Source organism: Mesoplodon densirostris, chromosome 12 (genome assembly GCF_025265405.1).
Source record: "Mesoplodon densirostris isolate mMesDen1 chromosome 12, mMesDen1 primary haplotype, whole genome shotgun sequence".
NCBI classification, from domain to species: domain Eukaryota; kingdom Metazoa; phylum Chordata; class Mammalia; order Artiodactyla; family Ziphiidae; genus Mesoplodon; species Mesoplodon densirostris.
Genome location: NC_082672.1, coordinates 79775797 through 79802752, shown reverse-complemented (window position 1 = coordinate 79802752; position 26956 = coordinate 79775797). Strand labels below are relative to the sequence as shown.

At 41.7% G+C, this 26956-nt stretch overlaps 1 protein-coding gene across 2 annotated transcripts in view; it reads right to left on the bottom strand.

Annotated features, from left to right (window-relative positions):
- The window catches only part of SMAP1 (small ArfGAP 1), a 157978-nt gene that overhangs the window by 42568 nt on the left and 88454 nt on the right, over positions 1-26956 (bottom strand). Inside the window, exons 5-6 of one of the 2 annotated variants that reach the window (XM_060115012.1) lie at positions 18701-18781; positions 15066-15146 (exon numbers count right to left, since the gene is read on the bottom strand). In XM_060115012.1, the coding sequence (XP_059970995.1) occupies positions 15066-15146; positions 18701-18781 (162 nt within the window). The remainder of the gene's footprint in view (positions 1-15065; positions 15147-18700; positions 18782-26956) is intronic. The other variant, XM_060115013.1, reaches the window with a different exon arrangement.

Genomic DNA, 26956 nt, shown 5'->3' with positions numbered 1-26956 from the left:
GACGCAAGAGGACTGAGGGAAGTAGGTCTAAACAGACTCCACCTCAGCACCCTACCCCCACCGCCAAGACTGACCCCTGGACGCCAAGTCCTAAAAGGAACCCCTATTATAAAATTCCTCTATTATTTTGTTTGCAAATATATTTGCACGTGGCAAAAGCGATAACGTGAAAACCACAGCAATGGGCTTTCATTGTAAGCAAGATTTGCAGGTACCCTCCCCATTTTTAATGTACTAGCATATTTAAAAATAGGATTTAGCGACGGGGGTAGTGAAAACAAAGGGGAAATGGGATGCAGGGAAGCACGTGCTGCCGGGCTCCTGAGGAGCCGGGTCACAATGCAGCCAGGTCACCGCTGGCTGTTCAGTTGGGGCGACACATCTTTTCAACTAAGAACACAGTAAACTCAAACCCACAATCTGTTCTTGATTTGCTACCACTGCTAGAAACTTTTTTCTATAAAATGACAGGTGCAGGGAGTAAACAACTTAAATCTGAGAAACTATGTTGTATCTGGAGTGACACTGAGCATCCTCAGGACCTGTACAGTAATAAAACACCCTTTTCCATTAAAAGGCACAAGGGCTCCTTAGTAAAATGGATACAGGTCCGGGGCAGGCAACGTAGAAGATGAGCTTAAAACAATTACCATACCAGTATCAAGGCCATTATCATACGACTACATTGTATCACAGATACAGGAGCCAATATGAAGAGGTTTTCCATCAAAGGATAATAATTGCAATGGATGGTTGCAAACATACTATACCTGTTTAAATCCATGAATATACAGTGAGACCCCCCAAACCCTAACTGGACACAACGAGAGGATGCTAACGAATCAACTTATTATTTTGAAAACTTGTCGATTAGGGAAAGAATCAAGCTGCCTCTCCTATATGAACTACCATGTAACCCAAACTAGTAGAAATATTTCAACTAAAAAAGAAATAACAGAATTAGGAAATCACCATTTTGCAGGGCCTGACGACTTGCTAGAAACAGGTACTGACAGAAAGAGAAAAACAAATACCGTGTGCTAACACATATATATGGAATCTAAAAAAAAAAAGGTCATGAAGAACCTGGGGCAGGGCAGGAATAAAGACGCAGACATAGAGAATGGACTTGAGAGCACGGGGAGGGGGAAAGGTAAGCTGGGACGAAGTGAGAGAGTGGCATGGACATATATACACTACCAAATGTAAAATAGATAGCTAGTGGGAAGCAGCTGCATAGCACAGGGAGATCAGCTCAGTGCTTTGTGATCACCTAGAGGGGTAGGATAGGGAGGGTGGGAGGGAGGGAGATGCAAGAGGGAGGAGCTATGGGGATATATGTATATGTATAACTGATTCACTTTGTTATACAGCAGAAACTAACACACCATTGTAAAGCAATTATACTCCAAGATGTTTGAAAAAAAAGAAACAGGTACTGAGGTGAATGGACTAATAGACAGAATGAGAAACAGCCAGACGTTACGTGCCTCTTGACGGAGAAATAAAAACACCACAGTCTACGTAAAATGAAACAATAAATCAAATGGGAATCCAAAGGACAAAGGGACAACAGGGATGCCGATCAACAAAACTCAGACTGTGGGAGGGAGAAGACCCCCTCCCTCAACAAGTGAGTTACAGGGAAACAGAGGTGAGGGAGGGACTGCTAGGCTAAGAGGCTTAAATGACAAGCCAACCCCATCTGTAGCTTGCCGCAAACTAACAAACTGGGGGAAAACTCATGACTCGTGTGAGATAACCGGAAATATGAATCCTTTATAGGGTATTTGATGAGGAATAATGAATCGCTGTATTTTTTTTTTTAGTATACATGGATAATGGCCTTTTATTCTTTTCAAGAGACCCTGTCTTTTAGAGATATATAATGAAATATTTATGGATGAAATGACAATTTCCGGGACTTATTTCAAAATAGTAAGGGTAGAAATGAGGTACCACTTCACACTGGTCAGAATGGCCATCATTACAAAGTCTACAAACAATAAACACTGAAGAGGATGTGGAGCAAAGGGAACCTTCCTACACTGTTGGTGGGAATGTAAACTGGTGCAGCCATTATGGAGAACAGTATGGAGGTTCCTCAAGAAACTAAAAATAGAGTTACAATATAATCCAGCAATCCCACTCCTGGGCATATATCCAGACAAAACTATAATTCAAAAAGAGACAAGCACCCCTATGTTCATAGTAGCACTATTCATAATAGCCAAGACATGGAAGCAACCTAAATGTCCATCGACAGATGAATGGATAAAGGAGATGTGGTACATATATACAATGGAGTATTACTCAGCCATTCAAAAGAATGAAATAATGTCATTACAGCAACAAGGATGGACCTAGGGATTATCATACTGAGTGAAGTAAGTCAGACAGAGAAAGACAAATATTATGTGATATCACTTACAGGTGGAATCTAAAATATGACACAAATAGAACAGACTCACAGACTAGAGAACAGACCTGTGGTTGCCAAGGGGAGGGGGGTGGGGGAGGGATGGAGTGGGAGTTTGAGGTGAGCAGATGCAAACTATTACACACAGGATGGCTAAACAACAAAGTCCTACTGTACAGCACAGGGAACTACATTCAATACCCTGAGATAAACTATAATGGAAAAGAATATGAAAAACAATGTGTGTGTGTGTGTGTGTGTGTATGTATATATATGTATATGCAACTGAGTCACTTTGCTGTACAGTGGAAACTAACACAACAATGTGAATCAAATCTACTTCAATTAAAAAAATAATCCCCAAAGGAATAAGGGTAGAAAGAGTAAAGGTACAGCTGACACAAGAGTAAGTAGGTATGATTTGATAACTGTTGAAGCTGAGTAACAGGTGTGTATACATTTGACATTTTCCAAGTAAAGTTTCATAAAATGAAACTTTAAATATCTGGAATAAATTTACACTTACAGATAATGTATACTTTGAGAAACAAATCCCAAAGATTTATGATCTTGTAATAAAGGCAATTTTATGCTTAAATGCCTATATAATTTATGTCTAAATTATAACAATTTACCCTGGCAATTTTTTTTTCAGATTTTATAATGTAATTACAAACACTTTTGATTCAAAGACAATTCTCAACATCCCTGGGTCTTCCAAAATGGGTTTCAAGGAAACACTTTAATCCCTTATGGATCTTATTGGCTTCTACTTGGTTTTCAGGGAAGTCAAAGTAGCCACGCAGCGAAAAATAAACAGTAAATTTATTTTCTGACCTCTCTTTACAAATCAACAAAGAGATGGAGTCAAAGAGGTTTTAAACTTTGTGAACAGCTAATCAACTATACTCCAATATAAAATAAAAATTAAAAAAAAGACACTGTGAACAACTTTGAGAAATTAGAAATACAACCGTTACAAAGGGAATGATAAAAAAGAACAAAGAAGAAACAAAGAACGCTCTCAGTAAGTCAAGCACCTAGACTGTCTGTCATTTAAAAGGTCACGAGCCACTGCAGCCGCTGACCTTCAACACCCCCTGAAAGAAGTCCAGAGTGGAGATCAGGAGTGAGGCCCTCTGTGCTCTGGGAAAAACGGGCAGAACAGACCTTCAGATGGTTGGATAGTTTCAGGAGACGATGTTATGAGCCCGATTCCTGCATCTCCTCGTATCTAGAAAAGCACTGAAATCATCAGTGGTGACGTCTGCTCCTCAGGACTAGCAGCCAGCCTCTGCCGGAGCGTGTGCTTGGCTGCACGGGCCCCGTCACCACCGTCGTACAGCCTCTGCCCCAGCGTGTGCTTGGCTGCACGGGCCCCGTCACCACCGTCGTACAGCCTCTGCCCCAGCGTGTGCTTGGCTGCACGGGCCCCGTCACTAATGTCGTACGGAACACTGCCCTTCCCCCAGCTCTTGCGAGCGGTTCCTCGGAGCCACCCGAATGCTGTCTCCCGGGCTGTAGTCCGCATTTTGCCCCAGATAATTCGCAGCTCTCAGGTTGTGCGCCTTCTTCCGTCGGCAATAACGTCATGCAGGGCTAACACTGCTGTTGCAGAGCTCGTCCTCAACATACAGACTCAGGCTGTTCCTCCAGGGCAAGATGCACTGACAGGCCCCCAAGCAAGCCGTGGACCACCTGGCCAGAAAATCATAGACCAGACACCCTGACCCTCAAAACTGTGATTAAGCAACGTCACAAGACGACGGTTAATCCCAGCCTCTTTGTTCTTCTGCTTTAAAAACACCCCCAACTCAAAGCCCAAGCGGGAGCGGCCCTGAGGCTGGTCTCCCACGCCCTCGCTTGGCACCTGCGTGGACCCTCACTCTGCTGTCAGTGTGGCTTTCTGCACCTCAGGCCCCTGCTGATAGCTCTAGGGTCAGGAGATTAGCAGAAACCAAGACGACTTTTCCCCAGATGTTTTCAAATCGGTGATGAAGAAAGGAGTGCTTCCCCTTCTATCAGCCCCACACATTTAAAGTCTACAGCACCACAGAAACAAGAACCTACGGTGTAGCAGGAAAAACAGGGACACTGGACTGGTCTCCTCCGCTCAGCGGTCACAGCAGTCTGGCTTCGGCAGGATGCACGGTTGAGAAGCGGAGTAAACGCTCCTACTGCCTCTTCCCGCTGCCTCTCACCTCCACTGGAGGCTGGGTGTTAACACACAACAGGCGGGGCCACCGGATCTGCTGAGTCACAATAACCTGGGGTGGAAGGAGTCTCGCACCGTGTGGAACTACTGCTTCGGGGACCCTGTTGCTGACACCCAGCTATTGGCTGGGGGGAGAGATGCAATTGGGAGGGCCTGTTATACTCAGTGCGAGGTCTGTAAGTCACCAATGTATCTGAAAGAGACATCTGCTAAAGTCCCTTGACAAATAAGTAAATGCATATTCATCATTCAAATCAAATGACTAGATCGTTAGAGTCTTTACCAATGCTATAAGTTTAAAGTCTACCTTTCAGGAGATAAAAATAGCGCTGGCATCCTCATGTCTTTTAGGCGTTTGACTAACGTAAAGGTGGTGGTGGTAATTACCAAACAGCACCCCAATATACTGTGTTGGTAAAGAACTTTACATGCCTGTGAAACGACTCTGTATACATTCTAATATGGAGGCAGGAATTCTGGTTTTGTTTATTACTGTACCCCTGGTACTGTGTATACAGTGATTGCTTAATAAATATTTGTCGAGTGAATCTGAGACAACAACCGTTAGAGTCTGACAAGGCTAGTCATTAACAAGCCGAGTAAAATGTATTACAACGAAGCAGTCTGTCAATCGCTCTTCCTCAGGAAGCAGATGGCGACAACCTCCAGCCAGCGGTCTACGTCAGGCCCTCGCTGTCTCTTACTGCCTGGACTACAGGTCACGGCCTCTCCTGCCATCAGTACATCTCCTGCAACCAGGGCACCATCCTACTAAACCATCGTGCAAATCAATGTACTTCCTACTCAAACCCAGCGATCTAGCGTTTATCAGGAAATGTACAGTTCTCTCAGTATCATCTCTGCCGTCTTATCCCCCATCGCTGTGCTCCACTCTAATTAGACTGAACTAGGCATTACTGCCAAACTATGCTTCCCAACGTCAGCCACCTGCTCACGCCAGCCCCCTGCCTACTGCGCTGTGCTCCTTCCTGACAGTCTTTCAAAGCTCACGCCAAGTGTAAGCACCTCCAGGAAGACTTTCTTAACAATCCCGCGTGTTCTCTTTCGCTTCTCTGAGCCTCCACCCTCTGTACCTCCCCAGCTGCCCTGGAACAGCCTTTGCTTAAGTGACGTTTCCTGTCATCCCCTTTCAATCACTTGGTCTTTCCGAATGTTAAGATTCTTGAGGGTAAGCTCTGTCTTCACCTTTAAGTTCCTGCCAACATTTTAGCTGCCTTGTACACTGCAGGCACCCTAATAGTGGCTACATTCGACCCAAATATCTCCTCCCAGAAATCTTTCCCCATACCTCTCCCTGGATAAGGAACGTCAGTAGCATTTAATCTACTGAAAGGCAACCAAACGGTCAGAGCAACTACTCCCTCTTATGGTTACTTGTATCAGCCTTGCACCTACACCACACAGACCACCACAGGAGCTGGCACAGCAGCACCCACTGGTCCTACAGCACACTTTACACAGCCGAGAGAGGAGGGCTGAGTCTGGGTGGGGGTGAAGAGGTCAGGTGGGGACTCAGGGAACTGCATTCAGGTAAACCGTGGCCACAGATGTAAGATACAGGCACACGGGAGCTGTGCAGCCCGTGAAGCTCAAAGGAAAAGCATCCAGTGACGAAAGGCCTGGAGAGCCCTGGGCACAGAGGCTGCACCGTGGTCTCGCTGTCTCTTCATTCACTGCTTCCAGCATCCGCACTAGACTCTAGGGATGTTCTCACCAGCTGGTCAGTGACGAAACTTGTTCTCATGATCCACACATAAAAACAATGCCTCAAGACTGCCTACCACGTCCACCAGAAAAGAGAGTGTCTATTTCTCCAGATGCGCAGCTAAGAAGGCGAAACGCAGTAGTAATAACCCGGCCAGGCTAACTATAGGAGGCCGTGAGCCCAAACAAGAGAGGCCTGGGAGAGCCAGTGAGTGGCCCTCATCAGAAGGCAGCAAGGCAGGGAGAATCATAACCCCGGGCCAGGGCTTCCTGTGCTCCGCACAGATGGGTAAATTTTTTTTTTAATAAATAAATGTATTCATTTATTTATTTACTTTTGGCTGCATTGGGTCTTTGTTGCTGCGTGCGGGCTTTCTCTAGTTGCGGCGAGCAGGGGCTACTCTTCGTTGCGGTACGCGGGCTTCTCATTGCAGCGTCTTCTCTTGTTGCAGAGCACGGGCTCTAGGTGCACGGGCTCAGTAGTTGTGGCACACAGGCTCAGTAGTTGCGGCTCGTGGGCTCTAGAGCGCAGGCTCAGTAGTTGTGGCGCACGGGCTCAGTAGTTGTAGTTCACGGGCTCTAGAGCACAGGCTCAGTAGTTGTGGCGCACAGGCTCAGTAGTTGTGGCTCACGGGCTCTAGAGCACAGGCTCAGTAGTTGGGGCACACAGGCTTAGCTGCTCTGCGGCATGTGGGATCTTCCTGGACCAGGTCTCGAACCGTGTCCCCTGTATTGGCAGGCCGATTCTCAACCACTAGGCCCCCAGGGAAGTCTCAGGTGGGTACTCTTTAAAAACAGAGCGGGGATGCCTCCATGTGAATGAAGAAGCACCCCAGCCTCTCATCACTGTGCATTTTTTACTTTCTGGTCAGATATTATTGCTTTTAAGTCAAATGCCACCCATCAAATTAAGGGACAAAGAACATAAAATATCTTCAAGTTAAATAAGAAACAGGTTTTGAAACTTTTCTTGAAGTTTTTGTGTGTTTAGAAAAAATTTTTTTTAATTTTTTTAAAAAACAAGTAATTACTAGGGAAAGCATGTGTTAATACAGCCAGAGCCCTGTAAGTTTAGGACAAGTATAAGTCCTTCCCCAACAGTTTTTTTTTCGCGGGGGCAGGAGGGGAAATAGAAAAATAAAAGGTAAAAAATGATACATCAGATTCTTCTGTTCAGAAGTTTTACGTAATGAAGAAAACATAACATTAAGCTTTAATCCTTCTGAGCAGTGTGCCACAGTGTGTAAATGGTTGGTGGCGAGAAGCAGCTCAGAGCACGAGATGCACTCATCTCATTAAATAGGTTACACACAGATCTGTATAACGTAACCTTAGTTTATTTTCAGTTCATTATGTTTCTCACTGGTAAGGATGGCATAATAAACAGGAAGGTAAACTGCCCTTATCCACATCTGCTACATGGCAGGTGGTCACTGCTCAGGTGGACAGACGGACGCTTCCTCGGATCCTCTGGATGCCTGGACTCCTTCCCCACACCAACACAGGGAGCACACACAGCGCCACACAGGGCCAATCAGTTATGCCTTGTTGTCAAAGTTTAAACATCATATTTAAAAATAATTTTTGAAACATCATGGTTACAAAAGAAAAGGTTGTAACTCAGATAAACAGAATATTCCTCTGAAAGGTAGCCAAAATAAATGCCGTAATTCGTGAGTCTGAATATGTATTCAAAAGAAAAACACGATTAACATAAAATTTTTATACCATAAAATTCATTAAAATTGGATTATAAAGGAAAAGCTGTATATATTTACAAAGTACCTTTAAAGTTGTATTTACTAACTTTTAAATTGTGGTAACAGCCATTTCTAAGCACAGAGTCCAGGGGCATTAAACACTCACACTGCTGGGTAGCCACCAAAGCCATCCATCTCCAGAACTCTTTCCATCTTGCACAACGGACACTCTGTACCCATTAAACAATTCCTGTCCTTCCCCCCATCCCACCTGCACCCTGGCAACCGCCATTCTACCTTCTATCTCGATGAATCTGACTATTCTAGGTACCTGCATGAGGTACCTAGAAGTAGAATCACACAGTATTTGTCCTTTCATCTTTATTTCACTTAGTTTAATGTCCTCAAGGATCATCCATGTTGTAGCCTGTGTCAGAATTTCCTTCCTTTATAGGCTGAATAATATTCCATTGTACATACACACCACATTTTGTTTATCCATTTATCCACTAATGGACATTTAAGCTGTTTCTACATTTTGGCTATTATGAATAATGCTGCTATGAACACGGACATACAAATATCTGTTTGAGTCCTTGGTTTCAATTCTTTGGGGTATATACCCAGAAGTGGAACTGCTGGATCAAATGGTAACTCCATGTTTAGTTTTTTGAAGGATTACCAGACTGCTTTTCACAATGGCCACACCAGTTTACATTCCTACCAACAGGGCACAGGGTTCCAATTTCTCCACACTCTCACCAACACTTGTTATTTTCTGGGTTTTTTGACAGCAGTCATCCTAATGTGTGTGAGATATAAAGTACCCTTTTAAAATCCTATAAAAATTTTCATTTCTACCTATATATAAGAATGCCATAAAGTGAGCTAGAAATTTAGAAGATACAAAATCTTATTTTAAGAAAGTCTATGAAAACATAAAATCGTTACTTTGATAGAATAATCTAAATTATCCCGTTAATGCACCCATTACACATAAAACCAATGATGCAGTAACACCTGTACAGATAGACACCTAAATAGAAATACCTACTACCTTAAAGTAAGCCAGTTTTTCTGAATACACACACACACATGTTCTATGTAAATACAGAAGTAGCTTGCCTTAGGAAGAACTGAATACTCTTTTCCTAAATTAGACTTTGTGTTTTAATAGGAAAACTAGCTGACCAAAATATAATAGCAACTAAGGTGAGTGAAAAACCGGTTTGAAATAATAAAAAGAATTCGCTGAATAAAAACGAACTCTGTGGAGTTGTAAAAGCCATCTTTAAGGATACAGTCGGATGATTTTAGGAATCTGTCCCTATATTCAGTAGGTGTAATAAGTAACTCTGAATTTAAAACTATTTATTACCATAAGGATCTCTAGAGGTCATCTAGGCAAAGCTTGTCATTTAATATATGAGGAAAAAGCAGATCTGGGCAGTTAACTGACTTTGCCAAGAAGACAGTGAACACAGACCAAGGCTTGAACCTGGCTCTCCTCCTGACCCTGCTTCTCCCACTGCGACCAATTCTCAGCTGTGGGGAGGCGTGAGGGGAATGGTCCTCAGCAAGCCTGGCCGCCTGTTTTTGCAAATAAAATTTCATTGGAACACACTCATTTACTGCTTTTGTGCTAAAAAGAAAGAGCTGAGTAGTTGTGAAAGACACCCGATGGCCTAAAATATTTACTCTCTGGTTCTTTACAGAAAAATGTTTGCTGACCCCTATATTAAAGGTTTCTTAGCATATAATTCTGAAGTTTCAGAACTTAAAACATAATAACCCATATTGTAACAAACCGTATTATAATAAATAGCATTAAAACCAGAACCACTACTGTGGTTATTACCTTAAATTACCTTAAAAGGGTTTAACTTCCCCATCCCCAAAATTGACTATTTGTCCATTTTCCATGTTTTGATATGCACATCTTTAAGAAAAGAAAAACTATAAAACTCAGAACCTCCCAAAGGAGAAATCAAGACCTGCTCATATAAACTGAAAGAGAACTCATGTACATTCCTTTAATAGAGTACTTCTCATCTACATAAACATATTTATAGATCACTGGCTACTTGGGAGATAGCCTAGTAGATAAATCTAAACTAAGTGAATTAGAAATGTCAAACGTATGACAGAATATTTTAGAAAAAGTCAAATTTATACACAATTTTCCAGCAGAATATCTAAAGCACAGCAGAGAGACATCTATTTAAGTGTCAAAAGCATGTGCCCTATTAATCACTTGATTCACTAAATTTTTAGGTTTTACCTTTCTCCTCTCAGAAAAGGAAGTAAGCCTGGTTCCAGCTAACCCCGCTGGCAACAGATGCTCACACAACACAAAACGTAAACCTTAGGGAGACCTAGGTACGAAACATAATTTAAGCAAAGTGGTAGACTGCTCAGGGAAAACAAGTGTATTTGCAGAAGGAAGAAGTCCGTACCGGACGCTAACAAATCAGTAAAAATTATGAACTCACTAGTTAGGACAGTATGGGATGGCGTTGTATATAGACACACTGTTCTTTTTTAGAGAGCTCTGGACTGTTCATTATAAAATGATGTAGAATGTACAAAAGGACTAAAAATTGCATCAAGAAAGGAAACTGAAGACACATATGTCAAATCAAAACACACATACACACAACGTGGGACTTAAATCAGAAGACATGGGTTCAAACCCCTGAGTTGTCACCAACTGTTAGCACTGAGCAAGTCACTTTTCAGTGACTCACAGTCCTTCTAGGATTTAGTTAACTTTTTTATAAAATAAGAGAGGTAAGGTTCCTTCCAACCCCCCAATTAACATACTTGTAAGTAATCATTTATTAACTCACTGCCGCGTGTCAAGAACCATACTAATGGCTTTAATTGTAAGTGGACTCAGAACAAGTGTCCTAGGAAAAAATAACACCTATCAAGCATCATTCTTTTAAACACATAAAGAGACATGAGATGGAGTTTAGCCTTTAAAAAAGAAATAAAACCTATTTTTCCAAACCAGACTCCATAAATTCTCTAACTAAACAATAACTGTAGTTTTTGTAAGGAATGAAGATAACACATACAGCTTTCCCTCTGATGTCAGGAATAAGACATGGATGCCCTTGATCACTGATTCACAAACCCGAAATAAAAAGAGCAATAAAATTAACCACAGAGATAAGATATTTGCAAACCCGTAACTGGAAAAGGACTAGTTTCCTCTATATATGTGTGTAAGTGTGTGTGTAGATTGTTACATATCAATAAGGGAAAGGTAAGTAATCCAATTTAACAATAGGCAAGAGATCTGAGTCAGAACTCCAAAAGGGGGATTCCAAATGGGCAATAAACATATGACACGGGCACTGGGTCTCATTAGTAATATAAGAAATGGACATGTAGAGTACAATGGGATATCCTTACACACCCATCAGACTGCAAATAATAATACCTCTGACAATACCAAATGTTGTAAAGAATGTAGTGTGACCAGAATACATTTGGTATACACATTGGAAAATAGTCTGATGTTATGTAGTAAAGTTCAAGATACAGATACTTTGTGACCCAGCAGGTCCACTCCTAAGTATATCCTGAAGAAATATATGCTTAGGTGAATGTACAAAAGTGTTCAAAGCAGCACTATTTATAACAGCTAAAGCCTGGATATAATCCAAGTATTTATCAACGATGGGATGCATAAAGTAAGGAACATATAAATAATGATATACTACACAACAATTAACTGAGTAAACTATATCTATATAGAACATGATTAACCCTTACAAAAACAATGTTGACTGAAAAAAGCAAAACACAAAAGAATATTTGTGGCATCATTTCATTTGTATGTTCAAAAAACAGAGAAAAACAGTATTTTCTAAGTAATATTTCTATTATTTAGAAACACACACAGAGAAGGTAAATCTATTTCTAAAATGCAAGGAAATGATTATCTCTGGGGAGAAGAGAAGTGATTTAATTGGGAAGAGCTGGGGAGGGCGGCTTCTGGGGAGCTGGCCATGTTCTGTTTCCTGACTAGGTGGTAAATACATGGCTGGTCACTTCACATGTAAGTGTACATGCACAAGTGTGCATGCAAGTTGTACACCAGCCCAGCTCCTGGCAGATACCAGACAGCCAATAAAGCCAACTCTTACTTACTTGTGAGAATGATACTCTGACTACTGTTGCTATGATTTTCACTGCTATTACTGCTAATTTCTCCTCTAGATTATACATGCCCCCTGAAAGTATCAGCTCAGAGAGAACACAAAGAAAAACGCCTAATGTGAATGAAGCAAAGCTTGCTTGTGCTATTGTTCTTCCAGTTTCCCCACTGTTACGCTTGTAAATGTATCTTCCTCCTTATATAATCTACAGTATCCTGACCACGAAATTCTGACAGGAGCTGAAGCTTTTCCCTCTGGGTGATTATTCCTTCCACAAGGTTCCCACCATTGGCAACAGGAGTCCTGACCTCTGCAGGGTGAGCAAGAATAACAGATGAAGTGTGAACTGGGTTTAATTAAAACCTAAGTACCAGACTTCTGTGGTGGCGCAGTGGATAAAGAATCCACCTGCCAATGCAGGGAACATGAGTTCGATCCCTGGTCTAGGAAGATCCCATATGCCGCGGAGCAACTGAGCCCGTGTGCTGCAACTAAGGAGCCCGCCTGCCACAACTAAGACCCGGTGCAACCAAATAAATTTATTTAAAGAAACAAAACAAAAAAAACACACAAAACCTAAGTGCCGAAGGGAAATGGTAAAGGAAAAGTGCTGGATTCCTCACTGTTCACACACCCTGAACTGCTCTTCTCAAGCTCCCAATCCAGAGACTGTTCCCAGGTAACCCTGGCGGCCCCTCTCCACAGCAGGCAACAGAAAGCAGGTGTTTACATGCAAGACCGTGAAATACACATGGTCACTACATCAAATGCTCACTATATTTGGATGGTAAATATTTTTTAAGAGAAAAAATAAATATATGATGTTTTAAAAGTGGTTAAATTTTACATCTAAATTTACAACAATAAGGCATTATATAAACTCTGATATTTCCAACTTTTGGAAACAAAAGATAAAACCTACTAGTGATTTTTAAATTCCTTTGTAATCAAATAGGAAATTGTAAGAGATTTCACTTACAGCTTCTTACTGATGCATGCTGAAGAGAAAGTTTCCAGAGCAGAATTAAAGCTATTTAAGTAATCAGGCTATAATTACAACTTAATCACTCCTTTTAAAAAGTTTTATAATATTTAACATCTAAATTTAATTTGGTGAAAGGTAAGAATCTAATTCAGTAAACAATCGTTAAAACAATTAGTGATATTCAAAAAAACTAACTTTAACTGAAAAGTACTTCAAAAAATATCTCAAAGAATTCCACTTAGCAAGTCTTCAGTATTTAACAAATTATTCAGAAATAAATTGCAGTTTATTAATTGTTCTGCATGACCTTGGGATCAAAACATTAACAGGAATTATGAGAGGGAAAACATCAACAAATCAACGTACATGTATTTATCCTAAACATCTGATACACACAAGAAACTGTGAGAAATACAAAGAAACCTAAGATTTATTAGTCCCCACCTGATTGATACATAATCTCAGGAAATAGAACATGAACATGGATGCATCTGTGTTAGGCAAAGAAATTTATCTAACAATACAATTAAACAATAATATGAGGCAGGAAGTAATAAAATCAAATGTATGACAGTGTCACCAGAACTGTGAGGAAGGGAGAGAGCCTGTCTAGTTGGGGTGTTTAGAGGGGCTGGATGGACAAGGAGGAACGAGGAAGCCTAGATAAGAGGTGCGGAGACAAAAGGGCACCCTTGGCCAGGCAGCTCAGTGCCCAGAGGGATGGCGAGTGTGCTCGGGGGGCAAGAGACAAGTCTGCCCGGTATGAAGGACGGGGGGCGACTGCTCGGAGGGGGGTGAAGGGCAGACGGTGGGTGTGTTTGGTTGCTACGTAAAGGACTAAGGAGCCTCGGGATACTCAGCCCGTCTTAAAATGCAGAAGGCATGTGTATAACTCTCTGAAGGTAGAGACTGTTCTAATAAACATGATGGGAAAAGAACCAGTAAATACTGACTCGTACACTTTAAATGGATGCACTTTGTCGTACGTAACTGATGCCTCTGTAAAGTTGACTATTAAAATTTCAACAATTAAAATCAAGGATGCTCCCTGTACTGACAATTCCCTTACTGTGCTTCCATTCTTGTATGAGGAAATGCATTCAAGCCAAGCCACCGTGATTATTTAACTAAGCGCTTGACAGAAATCTAATGTTCTCTCTACCTCTAGTAGGCCTCATCACTTCTATCCTGCTTATCACTGCAAAATAATCTTCCAGTAGAACCCTTCTGAATTAAATGCTGCCCACAGCCTTTCCTTCAAAAAAGAATCAATCTGGACCTTAAGGTCCCCTACAATTTGAGCTCAATCTACCATTCTGGTCTTATTTTTCACTACTTTCTATACACAGACATAGATCTTTCTTCAAACTCCACTACTCACTTATTTTTCTAAAATGTACTTTGTCTATTTCCACTTTCCATGTCCTCAACGTTCTCTCCACAGGATACACTCCTGCCTCATACTTTAATCCTTCTTACCTACACTTCAAACCCAGCTCAAGTGCTACCTTCAGCATGCAGTCTTTTCTGAAGGCCCCTGCAGGTGTGTCTCCGCATCCTCTCAACTTCCACTGAAGTCTGTGCATGAAGCTAAAACCACCACTTCCTTATGTCAGGAATAATACTTGCCCTTGAGGAACTCACATGAATCTATACCCACACATATGTAGCCGATTACAAATCATACAGGACAAGCTAGACAGACATGCTTAGCACACAGTATTCATGCCACAAATACTTGTTGAAAGAATGATTATTTGCATATCATGAATATCCCAAAAGTCATTCATATATAACTATACAAATAAGGTCATAATCTTTGTAGATTAAAAAAAAGAAGAAGAAATTTTACCTTTTCAGTTGTAAGAGGTTTTGCAGGCTTTTCTGGCTCCTTTTCTCTCTTTTTTTCTTCCTTTTTTTTTTCTTTTTCTTTCTAAAACATAGCCAAAAGTTTTGATAAGTTTACTTTTTAAAAAATGTTAGCTCTTAACACATTTTTATTTTATTAGTTTGAGTCATCATTAGAAAAGGGTACAAATAAATATTCAATGATGACAATATCCAGTGATACTGAGATGTAAAAGCACAGCAAATTCATACTCTCATTGAGTATGTTGATAACACAATAAATAACTTTTGTAAAAAAGAAATTCATACAGAAGTGAGACAATTTAGAACTTCTTTGATATTTTAGAGTTTGTTTTAAAGAAATGAGACCTCTGTTCAATAAATTCTCACTGCATCTTTACATAAGGTCAGGCTTTCTAACAGCAACCATAAAGTTGAAATTTGAATACAAAGAAAAAGCAAACTAACTGATGGAACAGAATTCTTTATCACACAGATGAAGACCAATTACAACCTGCAAACATGAGGAGAAAAGGGTAAAAACACTTTAATTTTTTTAAATAACACAAAACATTTTCAGTCTGTTACCACAGTGTTGTGATTTTTAAAAGTGCAAATACAATAATTTTCTCATGAAAAGAATGTTGGAGATAGTGCTTGGAGACCAGAGCCAGCTGACTAGTTGGCATATTTAATCCAACCCAGTCCAGATAAACTATAATGGTATTATAATGTTCACAATTTCCAAGTAGGTTGAAATAGGATATAATAATAAAAACTTAAGGTCCATAAAGATGGCAAAAAAAGGAAAATGAAGTAAAGATTAAACAAAGAGCATTTGTAAGGCATGTAGAGGGAAAAGGTGCCTAGAAACCTAGAACTGGTGATACTGCAACTGAGTGCTGACCTAGTTTCTTGGCAGCAAACATGAAAGACAAACTGGTGAACCTAGAAAAGGCAGAATAATAAACACATGAAACTTAGTCAAAATGCCTAGAGGTCGCATTTGCACCAGTGCCTTGAAAAGGGTGTTTGACACCACCTCTCTCAAGAGTAGAATTTTTGCTATTTGTAAACCAAGAAAGCCAACACCAGCAATCTAGGCCATAACGTAAGAGATATAATTAAAGGTCCTATGGGCCAGGCACTGTGATAAGCACCTTATTGTCTAACTTAATTTTTACAGTGGTGTTTGGTATTGTAAAATGGTAGTTCCTGAAACTTGGTTACTATATATCCAAATGATATAGTGAAATAGGAGACCTCCTGCAAAAGAAAACTGGAATAAATGTTCATGTCCTACAAGACAGAGAGAAGTACATCTTGGGTTCATTATAATGAAACTACACTTGAGTGATTTAATTAAAGATATGGTCTCTAGGGCTTCCCTGGTGGCGCAGTGGCTGAGAGTCCGCCTGCCGATGCAGGGGACAAGGGTTCGTGCCCCGGTCCTGGAAGATCCCACGTGCCGTGGAGCGGCTGGGCCCTTGAGCCATGGCCGCTGGGCCTGCGCGTCCGGAGCCTGTGCTCCGCAACGGGAGAGGCCACAACAGTGAGAGGCCCGCGTACCGCAAAAAAAAAAAAAAAAAAGTTGGGAGCATATATACTCTACCACGTGTATGTATGTATTTATAAAGCACATATAGCACTATATTATACACATTAGAAAACATACATAAAAATAGAAATTTTAAAAGGGTAAGAGAAAGAAAGCACGAAGACACATTCTAGTGGGCTGTCCTGTGGGGCTCCCCAGGGCCTAAATGCCATCAGGCACGATGATTAGTGCTCGGCTGGATCAGACCCCTGCTTTCTAGGACCTGGTGGCAGGCACCACACAGCACAGACACGGCAACTGAGGGTTTCCACCCTCTGAACCAGGCGTCGCTGCCATCCTTCCACCTCCCCGCGGCCACCTCCGCCCTCCTGCGGTGCTTCTTCCCTGGGCCTGCCTGCTGACCTCTGACCCCTACAACACTCTGACCACTAAAGCCTGTTCACCTCCAACCATGCCCTTCTTGCTCCAAACTGTCCCCCGCTGTCCCGGGGACCTCCCCTCGCTCTGCTGACTCTTCAGTGCACCCAGCTTTCCACTCTCATGGCTGTCCCCAGGCTGCCGCCCCCTCCCCCCTTCTCCGACCCGGATCTCTCCTCTGGCCTACGGGCCTGGGCATCCAAGCCCAGACCAGACACCCAGACGTCCCGCTGTCACCCGGCGTTTAATCCCGCCCCTCCCTGCTCTCTCCTCATACCCGCTCCTCCTCCTCAGCCCAGATCCCTTCTCACTGGACAGCGTCGTCATCTACTGAGGTGCTCGGGCCTGAAGCCGGGAGTCATCCAGGCTCCCAAAGCGCCTCCACAGCCCACTGATCACAAACCCCACAGACTCCTCGACCTTCTCGAGATCTCTGACAGCTGCACTCGCCCTTTCACTCCCTGTCTCCACTTTGGCACCCCTCTCACCATTTATTCATGGACCAGCGCAACAGGTCCTCAAGCCTTTCCACACCCATCAGCACGAAGCTGGCTCTCCAGAGACAGTGAAGCAGAGTGCTACGACCTGAAAATCCGATCTGGACTCTCCTTCTACCCCCGAAACTCATCAAAGGGCCAGGGAAACGCGCCAGCAGCCTCACAGGAGGACTCCTCTCCACCTCTCTTCCCGTCCCACGCGTGTCCCAGCCACGCCTTTCTCCCCGCAAATCCCCAATCATCCTGCTCTGCCCACAGGCTTTTTTCCACAAGATGCCTCCTCTGCTTGCACTGTGTCCTAGTCCTCACAACTAACGTTTATGAAGAGCATAAGACGCATCAGAAGGACGCCTGCTGCACTCAGAGCAGCACCACGAGCGTACGGCAATCACAGCACACGTTCTGTCGCGCTGGAAACCTCTGTAAAGTTCTCTGTTTTCCTCTGTTAGACGGAAGCTGCTCCAGGGCAGGGAGACACACCTTATTTACCTTTGTATCCCCCATGTCAAGCACACCATTTATCAAGGAGGAGACACAGAAACAGTGTGAGTTGAAAGGATGTCTCAAACTAATTCACTAAGGTCAGGAGGACAACAACAAAAAGATACACAGTCAAAAAAATTAAAAACCTTCAAATATTGGTAGGCATGACTTTAAAAATCCATAATGGTAGAGTACCATGCACCCTAACCACCCCTACCCCACACACATGACAACAACTATCACTGATGATTCTACACTCCTACATTTCATCTATGTGATGGATACTATTGTTTAAAAAAAGAAACTTGACATTAACTTTCTTCAAGTGCTTATAATAACAGAATCATAGAAAGAAAACATTTTTAACCAAAACCCTTCCTAATAAATCAAAGAATTCAAGAGCAACTATAGAAAAGCTCCTTTAAGCGTAAGGTGGTAATGGAAACAACAAAAAACTAACTGCTTATTAAATGTTGAGATATATCTACGGTAACAATAGTCATTCTGAAATTAAATGCAGATTAAAACCCTGTGATCCTACCTGTGGCATAGAAAAGTATTCTTGTTGTATTTAACATTTTTAATACTGGAGACCATTCAAAACATCAACATCTATTACAGCAGCCCAAACGATGGCACATTTACCGCCGAGCGCTGTGGAATGAGGCTAAAACACTACCATACCTCCAATCTGTTCTTCTCCACAGCAGCTTGTAGAGAAGGAGAGGATACCAAAGGCTGAAGAGGAGCATCAGAGGAGGAAATCTGCGGAATGCAGATGGAAAGTCAGGAGAAAAAAAACAAAAAGAAGATAATCAGAATTACAGGCACAGGAAAGAAACACACACTCGCGTATTTCAGAGATACAGAAGCACTCAGAAGTATGTGAAATGAAAATAATGCATCAAGAAAAAAGTCTTGCTCTCTAAATACTTCCCTGTGGAATTTCTATAAGTAAAAGTATTTACTATAGAGGAGTGTATGACTTAAAATGGATTTCACTATGACATAAAATATAAAATGCACTCAGACAAGATCATCCCCCAACCAAGTATGTGAAAAACAATTCAGCGTCTCTGGTGGTTCTCTTTCCATCAGCATTACTGCCGAAGTGCTCGTGCTCTGAGGAGTGAAGACACACCGTTCCAAGTGGCCGGGGAGCACGAGTGAGCTCTTGCTCTTACTGACCGTAACTGCTTCAAGGATGGAAAATAACACAGAGCTGAAACAGTAAAAGTCAACTCAAGTTTTAATCAGCTGTTTAAGAAAACAGAAAGAAGGATGGGAGAAAAAGAGTGGATTAATGGAGCATAACAGCTGAGCAGCAGACAAGACTCATCGTGAAGCCACTCCTACACTTCCTTCCTTAAGCTCCATGCACACAGACACCATCTCCAGGGCTGCACTGGCTGAATTACCCCAAAGCACCATGAGACGGTTACATATGCAGCTAAGGCAATTTATACATGGAGACAGTTTCATCTAAAAGCCTTTTCACACACACATCTTCCTACCCAATTCCTACATGCGTAGTTCATCACTTTAATGTACGCGTTATCTTCCTGCCCTCTTTACTGCCAAAATGTAACTGAAATACGTTTACAAACTACGTAGTAGATCTTTGGAGCCGTAAAACTGACATCTCTATATTGCCCTATCATACCAAGAGTGCCTGCGAGGAATCTTTAAAAATAAGAGGTGTGATTATAGAAAGGTCATTATGCAATGTCAAAATAACAGTGTGAGATGACAAGTCCTCACTCAAATCTGCTTGTTACTGAGTTAGTTACAGCTGCAATTCTTGACTCACAACCCAAGCTCATAACCTTTTTTTTTTTACGCTTGGAATTTCATTTATTATTTTTTTATTTTTACATCTTTATTGGAGTATAATTGCTTTACGATGGTGTGTTAGTTTCTGCTTTATAACTAAGTGAATCAGTTATACATATACATATGTTCCCATATCTCTTCCCTCTTGTGTCTCCCTCCCTCCCACCCTCCCTATCCCACACCTCTAGGTGGTCACAAAGCACTGAGCTGATCTCCCTGTGCTATGCGGCTGCTTCCCACTAGCTATCTACCTTACGTTTGGTAGTGTATATATGTCCAGGCCTCTCTTTCGCTTTGTCACAGCTTACCCTTCCCCCTCCGCATATCCTCAAGTCCATTCGCTAGTAGGTCTGTGTCTTTATTCCTGTCTTACCCCTAGGTTCTTCATGACATTTTTTTTCTTAAATTCCATATATATGTGTTAGCATATGGTATTTGTCTTTCTCTTTCTGACTTACTTCACTCTGTATGACAGACTCTAGGTCCATCCACCTCATTACAAATAGCTCAATTTCATTTCTTTTTATGGCTGAGTAATATTCCATTGTATATATGTGCCACATCTTCTTTACCCATTCATCCGATGATGGACACTTAGGTTGTTTCCAGCTCCGGGCTATTGTAAATAGAGCTGCAATGAACATTTTGGCACATGTCTCTTTTTGAATTATGGTTTTCTCAGGGTATATGCCCAGTAGTGGGATTGATGGGTCATATGGTAGTTCTATTTTTAGTTTTTTAAGAAACCTCCATACCGTTCTCCATAGTGGCTGTACCAGTTCACATTCCCACCAGCAGTGCAAGAGTGTTCCCTTTTCTCCACACCCTCTCCAGCATTTATTGTTTCTAGATTTTTTGATGATGGCCATTCTGACTGGTGTGAGATGATATCTCATTGTAGTTTTGATTTGCATTTCTCTAATGATTAATGATGTTTAGCGTTCTTTCATGTGTTTGTTGGCAGTCTGTATATCTTCTGTGGAGAAATGTCTATTTAGGTCTTCTGCCCATTTCTGGATTGGGTTGTTTTTTGGTTATTGAGCTGCATGAGCTGCTTGTAAATTTTGGAGATTAATCCTTTGTCAGTTGCTTCATTTGCAAATATTTTCTTCCATTCTGAGGGTTGTCTTTTCGTCTTGTTTATGGTTTCCTTTGCTGTGCAAAAGCTTTTAAGTTTCATTAGGTCCCATTTGTTTATTTTTGTTTTTATTTCCATTTCTCTAGGAGGTGGGTCAAAAAGGATCTTGCTGTGATTTACGTCATAGAGTGTTCTGCCTATGTTTTCCTCTAAGAGTTTGATAGTGTCTGGCCTTAAATTTAGGTCTTTAATCCATTTTGAGCTTATTTTTGTGTTTGGTGTTAGGGAGTGATCTAATCTCATACTTTTACATGTACCTGTCCAGTTTTCCCAGCACCACTTATTGAAGAGGCTGTCCTTTGTCCACTGTACATTCCTGCCTCCTTTATCAAAGATAAGGTGACCATATGTGCGTGGGTTTATCTCTGAGAAGCCCATAATCTTTAGGGGCGTTTTCCCCTGGCACACTGTTAGCTCTGCTAAAAGTATGCAAACTAGCCATTCAGTAACTACTGACTGAAATTACACATAGAAGAAAATATTAAAATAGACAAACTGTGCCTTAAAGCCCAGCTTCAAAGCTGGTTTATCCCACTAGACATTTACTTGCTAGAGCTATGTAGAAAACAAGAGATTAGAAAAAGCACATAAAATCATTTAAGATAATAACCTGTATCATAAAGACCATATTTGCCCAAATTCATGTAAAAGCTGAACATAAAAATGTAAGAGAGGAATAGGGACACTTAATATGTCGAGTGTTACTAATCCAACATAATTCATTGTAAAAGTGCTCGTTCTCCCTTCCAGAGGATGATAAACTGATTTGGCCACTTTTAAAATTCAGAAGGAGCAACATAAAACTATTCAATAAATATCAGTCATTTAACAAAGCATTTTAATGCAAAAATAAAAAAGCATTAATACTACGTTCCAGCTAGGAAGAAACAGAGATGCTTGTTCAGTAGGAAACGCATCTGAAAAGTCAACAGACAAATCCACAGGTGACTGTGAACAGACTGGTGTACCCATAAATCAAACTACTATCAGCCAATAAAAAAGGGATGGTCTAATAGTACACATGAAATCAGGGGTGAATTTCAGAAACATGCTGAAAGAACCGAGACACCAAAGAGTAAACAGGGTATGATACCATTCATATGAAGCTCCAGCAGAGACAAGTACAATCTACCGTGGTAAAGAGCAGATCGGCCGCTGCCTGGGCCAGGGGTGGGAGGCCAGGGGCACAAAGCAACCTTCTGGAGTGAAAGGGTGAAAGGGTCTACATGCCCATCAACTGTGGTTGTGGTTACACAGAATATTTATTTTCCAAAACTCACTGAACTATAACTTGAACTGTCTGCCTTTTATTGTATGTAAATTCTACCTCAGTAACATTGATTTTTTTAAAAGTCGATGAGCAGGGTAAGCTCCGTCACGCGAGCAAGGAATGAAGAACTGGAGTCTACACGTCTTGCTTCGGCTGGAAGCAAGAGACACGGCAGAACAGAGAGATGGGGGAGAAGCAAAAGGCAGGTGGGAGGAGGAAAGAAAAAAACGCAGAGGCAAGAACAACCAGGTGCTCTTGTGTTCCTTCCAAATCTCTCAAAAGCGCCGCCCACCACACCTGCACTAACCACCAGCAGGAACCCACCGGCCTCCAGCACCTGGATTAGCACTCCTCACGGGTCTCCTTGCCCAAGTCTTGCTCTTCTGCAGACTGTGATGATAGCAGATGCAAAGGTGATCACCACCTAGCCCTACTTAGGAGGCTTGAACAGTTCACACACATTATACGAGGCCAGAGTCTAAACCCCTTAACTAAACCACAGGTCCTCTGCCTGTCCCCTCCTTCCCTGACCTGCGACCAGGCATCTAGCCACACGCGACTCCTCTGGTGCCAGTGCTCCAGTCTCTGCCCCAGCCTCCAGGGGTCTCTGCTCCTGCTGCTTCCTCTGCGGGAAGCACCCATGCTCCCAGCGGGTCCCACCCGTCCTGACATGGCCTCCTCCAGGAAGTGTCCCTTCATCCTCCAGTCTCCTACAACGCTTCCCTCTGGCAGACATGATCACGTGATGTCCAGTACAGAGGCGATTCCTTATCGGTATTCTTTGTTCATCCGAAGTTCTCTGAGACAGACGTTGTTTCTATTCTGTTCACCATCTCCAGCATGTGGCATTCAACAGGTCTCAATAAATTTTTTTTTTAAGTGACAAAAAGGAAACAGGAGGATGAGAGCATCTCAGAGGCACAACCAAAAGGAGGCCCCACGGCAGCAGTTGTCACTGTCCTCTGAAAGGGCACTGGCTTGCTCACATACTTCTCTGAAATCTCATGGAAGTTATCTATTGGGTTGGCCAAAAGATTCGTTCAGTTTCTTCTGCAAGATGGCTCTAGTAGCGCTTAGTTGCCTTTAACTTCATTCAAAACAATTTTGTTAGATTGTACTCTGACAGCTGTCACATCAGTGTGCATTTAAAAAAACATCAAAATTGGTGAACTTCTGCATAACCATTTTAATACTGAAGATAGAAGAAAAAAAAGCATCATTTTCGGCACATTATGCTTTATTATTTCAAGAAAGGTGAAAACGCAACTGAAACACAAAAAAAGATTTGTGCAGTGTATGGAGAAGGTGCTGTGACTGACTGAACATGTCAAAAAAGTGGTTTGTGAAATTTCATACTGGAGATTTCTCACTGGACGATGCTCCATGGTTGTGTAGACCAGTTGAAGTTGACAGCAATCAAATCGAGACATTAATTGAGAACAACCAACATTATACCACGCGGGAGACAGCCAACATACTCAAAATATCCAGATCAAGCATTGAAAATCATCTGCACCAGCTTGGTTATGTTCATCGCCTTGATGCTTGGGTTCCACGTAAGTTAATGGAAGAAAACCTTCTTGACCATATTTCTGCATGCCATTCCCTACTGAAACGTAATGAAAATGTTCCGTTTTTAAAACAAATTGTGACGGGCGATGAAAAGTGGATACTGTACAATAATGTGGAATGGAAGAAAGCATGGGGCAAGGGAAATGAACCACCAACAACCACATCAAAGGCCAGTCTTCATCCAAAGAAGGTGATGTTGTGTTTATGGTGGGACTGGAAGGGAGTCCTCTATAATGAGCTCCTTCCAAAAAACCAAACGAATCATTCCAACAAGTACTGCTCCCAATTAGACCAACTGAAAGCAGCACTTGACGAAAAGCGTCCAGAATTAGTCAGCAGAAAACGCATCATCTTCCACCAGGATAACACAAGACCACGTCTCTTTGATGACCAGGCAAAAACTGTTATAGCTTGGCTAGGAAGTTCTGATTCATCCGCTGTATTCACCAGACATTGAACATTCGGATTTCCATTTATTTTGGTCTTTACAGAATTTTCTTAATGGAAAAAATCAATTCCCTGGAAGACTGTAAAAGGCATCTGGAACAGTCCTTTGCTCAAAAAGATAAAAAGTTTTGGGAAGATGGAATTATGAAGTTGCCTAAAAACTGGCAGAAGGTAGTGGAACAGAAGGGTGAATACGTTGTTCAATAAAGTTCTTGGTGAAAATGACAAATGTGTCTTTTATTTTTACTTAAAAACCGAAGGCACTTTTTGGCCAACCCAATAATACACTCATTGTCAAATTCAGAATTTATTTTGTAACTAGATGATAATTCCATTTCACTGGATTCCAGTACTTTTATAGAGAGAGAGGACAAGACTTTGACCTTGAAAATGGCGCTGGGAATTGGTGGCGCTGGCAAAGGCAGTCGTCATGTTTGACTGTCCCTCTATTCCCCACCCTTCTCTCCCCCACCCCCAGCCATGAGAGAACACGCAGTGGGAACCCAGTAAAGATCTCCTTCGGGAATAGGAGCTAACGTCCTCCCTTCAATTATCCTTAAGACCAGAGGTTCTTCTCTAGGCCACCACCGAAGAAACTCCCAGAGCAATCCAAGTGTACAAAAAGCACCTACTGCAAAAGGAAAACTGACCTGGTAAAATAGGTTTCCAACTACCACGTTCCAGGATAAGGTGAAAAAGTATCAAGTATTCTAAAAATACCAGTACGATTATTTGAAGGTAGTAAGGCAAAATGCTCATCTATCTTTTCAAGAAAAGATCACATTATTTTCTTGATGATTTTTTCTTTTTACTCTCTCACCCTTTTTGACAGAATAATGTTATAATAAAAATCTGGTGCTCCAAAATGCTGAAAAATACCTTATGGATTAACTGCAAGCAATACATCACTTCAAACCCATTTTGGAAATTCTTGAATATATTTTCCAAGTGAAGATTTTATCACAGCAGTTCTCAAATGGGCTGTCTCATGACCTTTCAATATACTGTGAAGCTTAACTTTTTCAGGATTTGAGAAATCATTTAAAAAATATAGTTTCCAAAGCAAATTACCTTCCATGGTATGTGTTAGGTACAAAAGCTGAAAATACATTTACTGAACTAAAGTCATACAAGAGAAACCATCAATTAAACTCATCAGTAGGAGAGTCACAAGACTTTTTGACAAGCTTAACTAAGTAACCATAGCCACCAGATATGCAGAAGAAGCCTGAATTTTAATATGCTAACTTTAAAATCATTGGATGTCACTAAGAAATGCAGAATTCTGGAGAAATTTCAAATAGAAGTCCTTTAATTGCCACATCAGTCGCCTGGCAGCCCATCATTTAAAAAGGGCTGACTAAAATGTGGCAGTATTAATCCAACAGAACTCAAGTCAATGGTGCCAAGGGAGATACAGCCTCTCGGCAGGCAGCGTGTGAGTGTGGCCATTCTAACCCTCACCCGCCCCTGCGCTTGGACCCCTTTGCTCCTGCCCCTCCTCCCTCCCCGCCAGGCGCTCCTCCCAGGAGCTTCTATTTATTAAGCGCTCATGTGCCAGGCACTCAACAGAAATGCAGCAGGCCCTACCTTATTTAACTCCCGTAAGAATCCTATCAAAAGTAGATACCATGATCATCCCTATTCCACAGAAGAGGAAACTAAAATTGTAACAAAAAGAAGTAAAAACAAAAGCCCAACTTGAAACTGCTATTTCAGGGTAATCGTAAATCACCACCTGATCATTCATTGTCTAAGTTTCTCATCCCTATCAGGAAGGACATCTTAAAATTTATTGCAATTCACACTGTCTTAAAATTATTGCTCATTTATCTTAATGAATTATATCATCACCAGTTAACTGTAAACAGAGTTTAATGAAATTACTGGTGCTAGCGCTTCTATTATAATACAGCACAGAAACATTGTTTCCACAGTCTCTAAGTTGAAATAATGGATTTAATGTTACTTTTGTTGTACTAGATACTAGTCTTTATACATATATGTGTGTACATACATATATACATACACACATATGAAACAAAATAAGTGAAAATCTTCCTGGTTTTAAACTTTTATATAATACTCAATTATATGGCAACTGATTGGAATAGTAATCATGTGAAATTCAGACTGGAGAATTAAAACCTTTGTGCGATGCAAAGTCAAGCATGTCCTCAAACTGAGTTCAAGAGGTTACTTGTGAGGGATGAGAAGTGGCAAAGGAGGCAAGAAATATGTAAGATAAACTGAAGCAAGAACGAGTGAGCGCTCATTTTAAAGCTACCAACTCCCAACCACTATTAGCTGTTTTTCCAAGACAAAACGGAGCCAGTCAGGGGTGAGGGTTAAATAGTTAGGGTTACCTATACATTTTCCTGGTGCAACAGATTTTCTTTTTTTTTTTTTTTTTTTTGTGGTATGCGGGCCTCTCACTGCTGTGGCCTCTCCCGTTGCGGAGCACAGGCTCCGGATGCGCAGGCTCCGGATGCGCAGGCCCAGCGGCCATGGCTCACGGGCCCAGCCGCTCCGCGGCATATGGGATCCTCCCAGACCGGGGCACGAACCCGTATCCCCTGCATCGGCAGGCGGACTCTCAACCACTGCGCCACCAGGGAGGCCCCAGATTTTCTTTTTGATGATTATAATAGCAAACGAATCACGTGAGGATGGAAGTATG